Source organism: Corvus brachyrhynchos, unplaced genomic scaffold (assembly GCF_000691975.1).
Source record: "Corvus brachyrhynchos isolate BGI_N302 unplaced genomic scaffold, ASM69197v1 scaffold105, whole genome shotgun sequence".
NCBI lineage: Eukaryota > Metazoa > Chordata > Aves > Passeriformes > Corvidae > Corvus > Corvus brachyrhynchos.
Window position 1 is genome coordinate 4034363 of NW_008238452.1, and position 13034 is coordinate 4047396.

Below are 13034 nucleotides of genomic sequence, written 5' to 3' on the forward strand. Positions count from 1 at the left end.
GGCGATTTTTACCTAATTGGGGGGACCTTTTTTCCTATTTAGTGATACTGGATAACTATTTTGACTAGATGTATTGGAAGATTTGTTTCTTGTTGCTTGCTCTCATTTTGTGGAAATGGCCAAGTCTGGGGGTAACCGAAAGCCCCTGTAGACTGCATAAAAAATGGATCTCTTTTATGTCCTTAAAGTTCTATGCTGGTTGCAAGCTTCACTCATCTGGCATTTCAGCCTTGCCCTTCTTGTCAGAAGATGAATCCCAGCTACCCCTGGGGGACCAGAGCAGGTTTTTTTGAGACAGACCAGGTTTTTTTAGAAAAATTTGAATCAGTTTTACTGCTGGGCCTATGGGTGTGGAGATTATCGTGACGGAGATGTAGCAAGATAAATTGCTACATGAAGAGAATTTCGGAAAGAGGACTGAAAAGAGATTTGACAAAGATTTACTGTTTCTTACTTGCTTAGAAGAATATTTCTTCTGCCTGTGCTTAAATATAATGAATGGAAATTTAGCTTGATCCTTTACTGACTGAGAAGGAGGAATTGGAGACTTCCAGGAAAATGCTGTGGGTTGTCTTCCAGCACAGCCCAGCTGTACTGATCATTTTTTTCCTTTGTCTAAACACTCAGCCTTTCCTTCCCTTGAATGCCTTGTGCCTCTGGCTTTCTGCCCCTCCCTTAGCCATTGCAGGCTTCTGTGGAGCTGTGTGAGCAGTCCTTTGATGTTCTTGATTCCATTGACAGTGTTCTTTGTTTCTGTGTCTTTACCCTAGATGCAAGCACTGGGCCAGCTGAGCCTGAGAAAAGTAAAAAGAGGTCTCTAACACCTGAATCTCTAAGTCTGTCCAGAGGACCTGTTCTATTCAAACACCTTCCCCAAAACTCTGCTGTGAAAGAATGACAGTTTTGCAAAGGGGTGAGTTTGATCTCCTCTAATTTATACAGTTATTAATAATGTACAAACAAACTGGGGAGAGTGTTGGCCCGGTCTTCTTCTGCAGCTCCTGTGGAGAAATGAAGCTGTTTTATACCCCTTACATTGCTTTCCTTTTAATTCATATATATTGACACTGCCTGCTTACTTCTTGCTTTTCATGCCTGGCATTTGAAAGTGAGATACTTGAATTGTTGCTCAGTTCTGTGGTGTTTTGTTTTCATGTTAGAGCACAGGTAGAGGGCAGAGGAAGAAGACAGATTGACCTGCTGGTGTTGGTTCCTGTTCCCATCTCTCTGTAGTGAAGAAGTAGAACTTCTGTAGCCAAACTCCATGCAGAGATGATACCTAAAGCAGCTCAGTCAGCAGCGATGCCTCTTGTTGGGAGGCTGACTGCAGGAGGGCCATGAAGCTGTGCAGTTTTCATTCTCTCCTGGACTGAAGTAGACAGAAGTTGTGACTTGGTGAAGTAGCACTGTGGTTCAGTGGCAGAACAACCCCGGGTTCAGGCTCTGCCTGCTGATCTTTCCCTAAAAACGTGATGCCACTGTGCCAGCCAGAGGCTCTGAGAGCCTCACCCACTGGGCAAACACCTAGTTACTAAAAATCCTAATTGCTGGCATCTGTATTCAAGGCAGGAGGTGGCCCCTTCCTATGAACAGCCTACGTATGAAACAACCCACGTAGTTTGCAACCACTCTCCTGCCTTTACTGTGCAGGGGAGTTTATTTTTACTAGAAACAGTAACTTGAAAGGTGACCTTCATACTTACTGAAAGCAGCAGACGCTTGGCTCTGACTCATGGAAGGAGCCCAGGTATTGGGGAATGGCTGCTGCCTGGTAACATTTCCCTCTACTGCCTTGTTCAGCAGTTAAACCAAGCCTAGTTCTGTGTTCTAGGTACCATATTGTAGATGATGTGTATGATAGTTCTGCCCCTGCCAGAATCCAGAATTAATCAAAAACTCCAAAATCGCTGCTGGCTGCTGAAAGCAGCTGTGTGTTGGCTCAGCTGGGTTTCAGAGTGAAGCCTCACACTCTGGTGTGTGTCTGGTTTCAGTTTCAGAATAACAAATCCAGTTTGGATCATGAGCCTCCAGCTGAAATAAAAGCCATTATTTTTTTTCTGTAGTTGTATCACCTCCCTGAGGAATCCTTGGTGTCCCTCTTTCCTGTGATCTTCCCTGATTTTTGCCTTCTGTGATGCTCATTGGTGCTTTACTTCAGTAGGAAATCCCCTTTTTTTAAAATGCCTTGTGATGAGTCACTGCTGCTGTTTGCCTCAAACTGAAGGGGATTCCAACTATGAAATTGTATTATTGCTAAAATAGAATCCTGTTCCATTGCGTAGGTTGCAGTTGAAAGCAGAGGAAGGTCTGGGGGAGTTGTAGGGTAAGCAAGCAGTGTTGCTGCTAGTTTGTTTACTGGGGGACTCATGGCAATTCCGGTAACAAGTAAGCACCTTAGAAGTCTAGGAGATCAAAACCAGTCTCTAGCTAAAAAGCAATTCTGTATCTCTGCAACTCTGCATGAAGAACCAAAAAAACCACCCCAAACCGTAGTAGTTTGTGTGTTTCTAGCACTAGATACTAAGATCAGTTCAGCAAGAGCGTCGTTTGGTTTGAGCTTTTTTGTGTGTGTCTGTGTGTGTTCATTACGGATTCAGAATTGAATTGCTTTAAGAATGGTTCTTATAGGCGTGGAACACGGCTTACAATTTTCTTCTTTCATTATAAATCTGACTGTCCTCATATCTATATTACTGTTGGTTTAGCCCTGGTGCTTTAAGCTGCAATATTCTGAAACCATCGTCTATCACTTTCTTTCATCTGAAGTAACTGCTGCAACTCTGTCATGCTGGAGTTTTGACCCATTCCCAAATCGCTGTGTGTGCGTACAGGAGATGGGGGTTGCCATTTGAAGTAGGCCACGGTCCTGTCTTCTCATGCCTACAGAGGTCTGCAGGCAATCCAGGTCTATCCTCTGAACACTTACTTTGCACCTTCTTTCAGCTCTGGATTTCCTTCCTTATTTTCAGAGTTCACCTGAGAACTTCTACAGGCTACAGTAAAACAACTCCTCAAAGCACAAGAGGAACCATTTAAAGGCATTTTGTATCAATGTGTTCAATATTAAGGTCTCTAAGGCTGTGGTTATCTATGGAGATATGGTGGTTATTGCGCATTGAAAAGGACCATGAGGCTGCTGATAGCACCACTCAGTCTCACTACTGGTTTTACATCATATTGCTGGAAAGGAAATAAGTTAATAAAAGCCACAAAGATGTACAATTTCCCATAGCCTTTGACTAATGCTGCAAGAAAGAGAGCAGTTAAAAAACCACTCTGCTGAAGGTGGGGGGATTTCCTTAGGAAGAATGCTTGGAACGGGCCTTGCTCTGAACCAGACCGGGAGACAGTCAGTTCCTAACTTCCTGACAGGAGTGCCTGTGCTGAAAGGGAGGACACAGCTCCATCCCTCAACTCCCAAAATGCTTTTGCGTTTGCATCTCTTCAAAGGTATTTGATACTGAAGACTCAAAATCCCATAGCAATGCCCTAAAATGCCTGGTTTGCTTAGCTGCAATCCTCTCTGGTAACAGGACCAAAGGAGCTGGGCTGCCCTGCAAATGCTGGCACCCAGGTTCATCCATATCTGTGCTCTGTCTTGGATTTAAGCCTGGATTAAATATGGCTGCTGGGAGCTGACTGGCTGAGTGCTCTCTTGATAGTTCCATACGGTGTTTAGGTACACAGCATGGAGTCTGGCTGGTTTGGAAAATTTGGACATGACTGCCTTTGTTACTTCTGAAAAGGGAAAAAGAGTCCGTGCATCCTGTAGAAACTTTGAAAATACCACAGCATTTATGTAATGAGATCTCTACCTAGACAATTACCATGGCACTTTGATTAGCTGTGAACTGCTAATATTGAATACAATTTTATTTCTGTGACCATTACTATTTTTCTCCTGAGGTAAAGTCTCATCCAAATAATCCTCTCATATGTATTCAATTGCTTTTCATTGTCCATATTCCCTTTGCAAAGGCTGAATATACTTTTTAGGAGTTTGGGTTGAACTAAACTTGAGTGCTTGCAAACATTTAGAAGACTTACAAATAGTAATTTATCAGACTCGCTGGCACTCTGCTGTGGTTTAAGGCTTCCTTCAAAGTAGGATGCACAAAGAACTGCAGAAGCTTAGAGTAAGGTCATGATTAGTAGGTGGATAAATATCCCTACCTTATAAAATAATCCTCAGTGTTTAATGTTTTTTTCTAGGTTGTAATTGCTGCGAAAGTACATAAGGGAAGTAGAACTTTGTTTGCTACAGCATTTTAGTGCTCCAAGAACTTTGTTTTTTTCCTTCTTTTTCTTTTTAAAAGAAAATAGAAAATAAAAAAATACCTTATTTCCACTACAGCAAATGGCTTTTCCTTACATAATTTATAAAAATTAATCATTTTAGCAACTTTTTTCTTTACTGTTCAAAGAAGTTTTACATTTTTCTTGATTGTTCCCCAATGCCTATATACTGCCTCTGTCTATGTTTTATGAGTAAAATCTAAATAACACAAGGGTACAGTTTCCATAAAATTAAGGTCATGTGAGGTGGAAAGAGCAGCCTAAGATCAGGGGGTTCCTTCATTTTTATAGTCCTTTCTTTTGGTAACAGGAAACAGCTCTAAGGCAGTTTGCTTGTGGGATATATAGGAGTGTTTGCATTTATAGATTTGTGTGTGTGTGTGTCTGCATGCTTATGTGATGGAGAGCTGCCTTAGGAATATTTGGATCTGGCTCCTGACAGCCAGAGAGCTCTCTCTAGTGTGGTTATTAGCTTTACCACACACTTGGACAACAATATTGCGGAGTTGTAAGCAGATACTACTCATGATTTCGCAAAAAGGGAAAATTAGATTCATGTGCTGCATGGGGAAAGTGGGGCAAACAACTTCTGCTTCAGTGTTGTGCTGAATGCTGGTGGTTGTGGAAAGGTCATCAGATCCTCCAGAGAAGCTGGGGAAGAGAACAGTTCTCATCTGAAATGTAGATGTGTCACCTCTCACCATCTTCCTCTCCTCCAAAGTGCCTTTCCTCCTGTCCACCAACAACCAGGATACCTCCTGTGAAATACCTTTGCTTCTCTTTGTCCTTGGTCAGCTGCAAACCCAGGTGGAGGCATCTTGCTCTATCCAGCCACCTGTACTGATGGCAAACACCACCTCTCACTGGGTACATAAGAATTACTTTTTCTTCCTTTTCTTACTTTGCTTCCTTTTTCCTTTCACTTTTAACCCAGACTCATGCAGCTGTTGTGTATCACCTTATTCTATCCTTAGCCCTTTCTGTGGAGGTATCCACTCTTCTGGGTGAACACAGCTCACTGCACTCCTTGCTGCTGAGATGAAAATCAGAGACCAGGAAAACTTAGTTTTGTGGTAGATCAGCTTGTTGAGAAAATTCTAAGTCCTCTGAGCTCTGTGTCTGATTTTATTTTTGCAGCCCAGCCAAGAAAGAGCAAAAGGCAAGAAAGTGTCTGCAACTTGCAGGTTTTGGCAGTCCCTGAATCTGGGTGAAAATGCTTTGCTTCCTGCAAAAATACCATGTCTCTATGAGGAAAAGGTCACTTTTCTGTCAAACCACTAAATGTTGCTTTAAGATTTTGTTGACCTAGACAGTAGTAAATTTAGTATAGCTTCAGGGTTGACTTTTCTCTCTTGTTAATTGGCAGGCAGGTGAAAGTGTGTATGGATAGGAAAGAAACCTCTCTGAAGTTGGTGCAGAATGAGAAAATGCTTTCTTGGTGGATTTACACACTGCTTAAAATTAGGTTTAATTCCATCTTGGACTAGAATATAAACAGTGAAGTATTTCAGTAAAAAATGTAGTGGTAGAGACCAGTGGGTGGGCAACCAGCTGGAGAACAAGGTGGCCTTATTCCCAAGAAAAAAAGATGTGTAGTCAAACCTCCCTGACACTAAGCTGCATGCTTAAAGTTTGTGGGATTGACAAATGTGATGGAAGGGATGTTCTGCTGGAGCCTGCTGCTGGCCTGATGTAAAGCCTGTTTTCACACTTGATATTCTATCAAATTCATGAACATCTTCAGGAAAATCCAGTGAAATAGCATAATATATTTGAGTAAAAGTAAAGAATTCATAGAATCACCATCTAAGACCTCATAAAGGAGCTGTGGCATTTCCAATTTTTCCATAAGGAAGGGAGAATTTGTTGTGGGTGGTCTTCCGTTCACGGCTAAGCAGTAAAGCCACACAGCAAGCAGGAACAAAATGGGTGGGAAGTGCCTTGACTTTTAATACATCTCAAGCAAAAGCTGTTTTAGTCCAAACTAAAATCAAAGCAGTTCACTAAAATTTAGGGTAGAGCTGGGCAGCAGCATCTACCTCCCTCAGAAAGTCACTTCTGTGAGCACAAAAATATATTTTAATAGTGTATGAAGTGTGGATAAGAGGTAACCTCACCTTTAAGTGTTTAGTTCACCTCAAAAACCTGACAACTGGGACTGGCTGTCTCACTGCTGCTTCTTGATCTGGGGCATGTGAACCTGTTTAAGCATATAGAACTAAAAAAGAGCAGCCAACCTACTTGTGAGTGAAGCAGAAGAGAGTATTTTAGCTTGAGAAAACCCTGAGTGCGTGGGAGCAGTTCTTGTTCGTGCACCAGAGAGAGAGGAGGACAGCTGCAGACAGCCAGGGAGTAAGACTTGTGTGGAGAACAGCAGGCTGCCTTGTTTCAGCAGAACGAACTCCTAATGCCCCAAGTGTGGTATCAAAGTGTCAACTTCAAGCCAAATCTCAGAACATTTCTGGACAGCAAATCTGTCTTAAGCTGCCTCTCCAGAATACTGGAGTCCCAAAGTGTTTTGAGTACTCTTGAAATTGCCTTTTTTCTCCCCCAGTCCTCTTCTTTGTAGTGGTCTTTTCTCTCCTGAATAATACTTACATGGCAATTAAGCCCTTTACAAGTCACCAAGGATCTGTACTTTAAACTGTTGTCTTTGCATTATATTAAATTTTCTCTAACTCATTTCCTTCTTTTTCCCCCATGGAAAGCCCCTAAACAAGCAGTTCTTCAGTGGACAATAAAATAATTTGAATGGCAACTATCCAACCTGGTCTTTTTCTAGATAAGTGGTTTGGTTATGCCTAAGAAGCAATGAAATTTTTATTATTCAGTTATGTGTGGTGTAGCCAAAGGGGTTTTGTTCTTCTGAATGGGGGCAGTGGGAAAGTCAGGTAAAAAGGTGATTTCTGCTGTACCCCCACAATTTTCCACTGGAGGTTAAAAGAGAGGGTTCCCCCTTCAATTTTTCCATTGTCTGCTTTTCTCTGCTTCTACAAAACACTTTGATGTGCCTGCTGTGCTGTGCTGAAAATGTCAATACTTTCATATCACCAGTGTTTACAGGAGTTAAAAAATAAAACCCTCTAATTGTTTGAGTCAGGAGGGCTGTGAAGCCCTCTCCCTGAAGGGAAAGGAAGGGCCCACGTTTTCACCTCCTCTTCTCTGGAAGCAGGAAGGATGCTGTGCCCTGTTAACCTCTTCTGCACGGGTAGAGCATCACATCCCTGCCTGTTCCTGCCTTGGGCATGGCTGGTGCTTGGAGTAGCCCAGCAGAACAGGAAATGTCCAGGCTCAGAAGGACTCCAGTTAAAATATTTGTGTTTTGCCTTTTATTCAGGGAATGCTTACCAAAATCAGTTGTCTTTGGTCACTTCTCGTAACTCATGGAAGGCACCTGATCTTAAAATCTTAACAGTCCTGGCTTTGCCTTGTCCTGCATGAGGAGAAAGGTGGCTATTCCTGGCCTCCCTGGTAGAAACCACAGTGGTTCTGTGGAACAGGTGATGGATAATAAACCCAGGAGCAGCACACATGCAGAGTTTTAAGTAAGCCCCATCATTGTTGAGCTGACACATGATGACCAAATGCCAACCACGCCTTGAACTCTTTCCAGTCCCATTGCAATTAAGCAGGTTGGTCAGTCCAAAGCTGAAAGCTGTTTGAGTGCAGTGAAAGCCAAAACCATAGAAGGCTAAATTTGCTGTATTCTGCATGAATGCATTGCTGAGTAATATTTAATGCTGTTCCCTTCTTACTCAGTCATCCAGTGGGAAAAGCATTTCCCCTCAGAGGATGCTCTTGGCTTTGATTTCTTTTGCTGCTTGGGTTTGAGTATGTGTCACTCACCTCCCAAGACACTGCTCCAGCACTTTGCTACTGGGCCCTTGCTGGTGGGTTGCTTTCAAATGTCCCCTGTTGAGGCTGTTCAGCTTTTTCTAAATGCTTATATAGAATGAAGCAAGAGATCAGGGTAAGAAAAAGTGACTGATGTGGAGCTGACTGTACAGGACGCTGTTCTGAGAAGTGGAAGATGTTGGGGTGCTGTTGCTTTTTTTTTTAATTTATTTTAAGCAGGCAGCCAGTAAATCTGAACTCTTGTTGGTAAATGTGCAAACCATCAAGCTGAAGTCATTAACATTTTGTCTGAGAAAGTGACAGCAAATTCTTCATCTGTAGTGGAACACTGTTATTGCAAAAGACTGGAGAAATCACCCTGCATCTCCAGCAGTTAAAACATTTATGCAGGAGGTACAAACACAGTTAAACTCCCTTCAGGGAAAGGCAGGGGAAAGAATTGGACCTTGGTTTCCCACATCCTGATTCTGACCTATTGTTTCCTCTGTTGTAATTGCAAATGTCTCCAGAATAGTTTTGTTTGAACAAACCTGCAGTGAATTGAACATGAATTTGCAAATGACTGCTGTCTGTGTGCATGTGAGAAGCTGAGTGTAAATGCTTTGACAAAAAATGATCCATCCTGCTCTCCTGAGCAGCTGACATATTTCTGCTAGGAGCATGGGAATGCTCTCAGGGCAGTTAGATCATGAGTGTTACAACAGCAATCTCCTAAAAATCTCAGCAGGGTTTTTAGTCCTTGGTGCAGAGCTGCACAGGTTTTGTTGTCATCAAAACCGAAACCGATACAACCATCAGACTTAGAGATGAGTGTTTTTCTGAGCTTACCTATCGTGAATCTTTCACTTTTAGGTGACAGCATGATAATGTTAATTTTTATCATCTGTGAAACTTGATCAATCAACCCCTGTGTGCAGTGGGCTATAGCCTGAAATGAATAGTAGATTCTTGAAAATGCTGCATCACTTCTTGTCTGGTGAAGGGGAGACATTTCTGCAGCCTTCACCTCTATGTACTCTGTTCCTCAGAATGAAAATCAGATATAATAGGGTGGTTTCTCTGGTCGGTGCAGAGCTGAATGTCACTGCTGATGAGGGGACTGTAACTGGTCAAACCGAGCACTGATTCTGTAAGGGAAACCTTAGAATAACTTCTAATTAAAATGCATTCCTAGAAATGGCTCCCTGGCCTATTTGCCCCTTACAGTAAATTATTCTGCTTCTAGATTGATATTTGTGTTCTGTTCAATTTGAGTTGATGCAGCTTTTCCACCATGCTAGACCACCACTTTTCCCACAGAGCAGCTCTTGCTGGTGCGTGGGCAAAGCGTTGTGTCACTGTTCCATGCTAATCTGAAGAATGAGAGGGAATCCTCTGTGGTCTCTTATAAGCAGTGCTTTCAAGTAGTTCTGTGTGGGCTGTGTTTGTTTGAGAGAGATGAATGTGCTCTCAGTGGTAGCATGACTGTAAGAAAGGGGTTTCCCTAAGCCTGGAGTGTAGGTTAAACCTTGAGATATATATACACAGATACACTTTTGCCTCCAAACCACTTAGTTCTCATTTGATTCAGAGAGCCTTTATTTGAGGCTGGGATGTCCTAACCTGGCAGTACAGAGACGGACACCTTCCCTAAATATGGTGAGTAACATCTGCATTCATTGGAAATTTGTACTAGTGGGTCTCTTCCTAGCCTCAGAGTGAAGTCATGTACCTGTTTTCCCTTCTCATCTACCAAAAAGACCTCAAATCCAAAACCTGGTATTTTAAAGGTTTTTTCTTTTTTTCCTAAATGGCTTTTTAATTTCTTCATACTGTCTGTATAGAACAACTGTAGGAATGTTCTTTTTATTTGCTTTCCTGGCATAAAGTTGGACAGTGAAGAGTACAGCAATAGTAAAGGATTATTGCCATATAGAGCACTAACTAAATTAAACAGTTATTTTGGGGTAAATCTAGTGATGCAAAGATTCAGTGCACCTGTACTGGATTTGACCAAAATCCCTCTGTTTGGATAAGCTTTCTGCTGAGAACTTTGGAAGTCTCATCTGTTTTGTGGAGTTTGGGTTGTTCCCTGGGCAACTGACTGCCTGGAGCAGGCACAGGATTCCCTTAGATAGTTCTGTCATTAGGACATCTGCTACAAATTATTTTCTGTAGTCCACACAGCACTTGAGAATGGGGTAGGGGATCTTTTGCTTGCCTTCTGGCTGTAAATTGGCATTAAAGCTGCACCTCAGAAGAAGTTTTGATTCATTCTACCCTTGAGTAAGGAATACTTGAAGCTGCGGTATTACAACCTCCTTTTTCCAGGGCCGATGTTGTTTGCTGCCAGAGGGCATATTCCTGTTTGTGTTGGGGCAGCTGTAGGAGCTCTAGACTGCTCTACCTCCCTCCTAAAATGAAGCAAAAGTTCTCATTTTCCCTTGGCTTGCTTCTAGAGCCTCAGGACACTGTGATATGCTGCTGGCGCAGTCTGAATTTCTGGCAGCAGCGGTACCATTTTTCCAGAAGTGTGGGAGTGCTGGAATGTGTGGAAAGCAGCATATGCTTCTGAGTTGTTTGGGATTGGTGTTCCTGCCAGCCAAGCAATGTCAGTGATTTTTTTGCAACTGGCTGGTTGGATAGTTCCTACCTTTCTATGGGCTCTTCTTTCTCCTTTTTTTTTTTTTTTTGTTTTTTTGTTTTTTTTTGTTTTTTGTTGTTGTTGTTGTTGTTGTTGTGGGATTTTGAGGCATGTTCGGAGGGAACGAATCTGGCATAGAACAGAGCTGCATTCCTCTTCTAAATCAAGCCTTCTTGTCTTCTTGCTGTTAAATTTCCCTTCTTTAGGCGCACAGCTTTTTGCAGCTAGGTCTGCATGTGCCTTTTTTCACGGCCACGTGGCCCCTGTACTTGGAGCAATCTCCTTTCTGTTACTTTCTTATATTCTACCTCCTTATACTGCAGAGACTTAGTTCCAGAGTCATGGATTTGATATATCTTAACTTTTATCTCTTGGTTTGGATTGTACAAGAAAGTTTTGTCCTTTCCTGTCACAACATCACAGTTTCACTGCAGTGACATCTCCATTAAAAATGGTTCAGCAAAAGCAACCCATTTTGGGCACTATCAATGAATATCATAGTTATTAATCTTGCTTTTATCCTGCAGCATTTTTCCTTTTCACTTCTGTATTTTATCTTTTGGAAAGCTTCCTATCCATGCTTTGGCAGTGAATAATAATAAAGAACCTTTTTTTTTACTGGATAATTTACAATTGACATTTAACAAATAACTGAGTACTTCCTTCCCATCTTGCCCACCTCCAAATAATTTGTTGAGCTAGTTAAAGCTGGACAGAGATAATGAGAAAATAACATTGAAAAGATATTAATTGTTGAGAGCTTTATTTTATCAACGTATTTTATACTTCTAAAAAAATTAATTTGTATTCTGTTAACAATTTGCTTCCACAGAGATTGTGTACAATAAGTGGGCTCAAAGTATTACAAACGTTGCACCCAGACCTGTGTACACTAATTGTCTTTAGCTGAACTGAACATTTGCCCATGAAGAACAGATTTCTTCTAATTGTGTTTGAAATGAGGGGTCTCATTTTTAACAAGAGAGGTACTGAGGGTGTTTTGACATAGGCTGTATGTGACTTTGATGGCTTGGTGAGATGATATTTGCAACTTCCTCTGGTCACTTCTTATGTGACTCTTTTGCATGTTGGAAGTGTGGTCGTGATATTTTTGGCACTGAGCTCGTGTTTTGTGGCCTTTCAAAAGAGTTTCTGTGCTTTAAACTCACTCATGCAGGTGCCTGTGTGGAGTGGCTGACATGGTAAGCCCAAATGTAAAATGTGTGCAAGCCTGAGTACGACTGTGGTGGCTTTTTGGTGACGTTTGTGCCACTGATTTCTACCTGAAGAAGGGATTTATACTCATTGGGGAATCATTTCCTCACTTTCAGATGTTCTCGAGATCTTCAAAGATGTTTAGAAATTTGCTGATTGGCGAAGGGACAAACATGTCTGTAAATTGCTTTTGTCTAAGTTTCAATTCAAGAAAAATGTGTTGTATTGATTTTGAATAAAGCCCTGTAGTTTAAAGCAGTGTTTTGCACTCACCACTGACACTAATTTGTGTGTGTCAAGAGGAGCATTTTGACACACCCAGTGTGGGGGACCAGCACTCATAGACCAGACTGTTTATCAAGTTGTGGATATCACAGCTCCATGGGAGGGCATCTGGGAGTTAAGTTCTTTGGAGGGGATTGCTGCCCAAAATCTGCTGTTACCTTAATCAAGGAGAATTGTACTTAATATTGAGACCAGTTTAAAGTATTCAGCATTAAATCTTCCTGCATCACACAGGGCAGGTACCAGTTTCATTTTGTCCAAACCAAAGTAGGCAAGGCAGAACTGAGGAAACTATCTACTTTTTATTTTTGGGTAAAATCAAGCTTCAGATTTAAAATTTTGGTTAAAAACTGTCTTAAATTGAAGTTTCAGCATTTTATCAGGAAGTAACAGGGAGAGGAGATAACTGGCAGATCTTGCTGTGTTTGTGGCTTTTTCTAGGCAGCATTTTTGTGTCTGAAGCTGCATTTTCAGCAAAGGGCAGACAGACATGCAGTGCAATGCCTGGTTCAAGTGCTACTCTGAGAACCAAACCTGAGAATACGTAGGTAGGGGGAGGCCCGAAATGTTCTATGTTTGATTTCTTCAGGCCAAAAAAGTCTTGAAGGCTTTATTCCTGTTTTATATTGGTTTCAGTGAGTGTCACTTAGGCTCTCTTTCATCAAATGCTCTTTTCTTTCTCCGGTTGTTCTTCCATTTTGATCACATTTACTGTAATAATGCATTTCTCCGTCCCACTCCTCCTACACGCCAGCCACGC

At 41.8% G+C, this 13034-nt stretch overlaps 1 protein-coding gene across 3 annotated transcripts in view; it reads left to right on the forward strand.

Moving 5' to 3' along the window:
- TNIP3 (TNFAIP3 interacting protein 3) overlaps positions 1-13034 on the forward strand; it is a 58015-nt gene that overhangs the window by 6258 nt on the left and 38723 nt on the right. For 2 of the 3 annotated variants that reach the window (XM_017736927.1, XM_017736928.1), the window contains one exon: positions 771-913. Coding sequence is in view for 1 of the 3 variants with exons in the window: in XM_017736926.1 (XP_017592415.1) it covers positions 9787-9789 (3 nt within the window). In the remaining 2 variants the exon portion in view is untranslated. Of the gene's footprint in view, positions 1-770; positions 914-9606; positions 9790-13034 lie in introns of those variants that run through there. The other variant, XM_017736926.1, reaches the window with a different exon arrangement.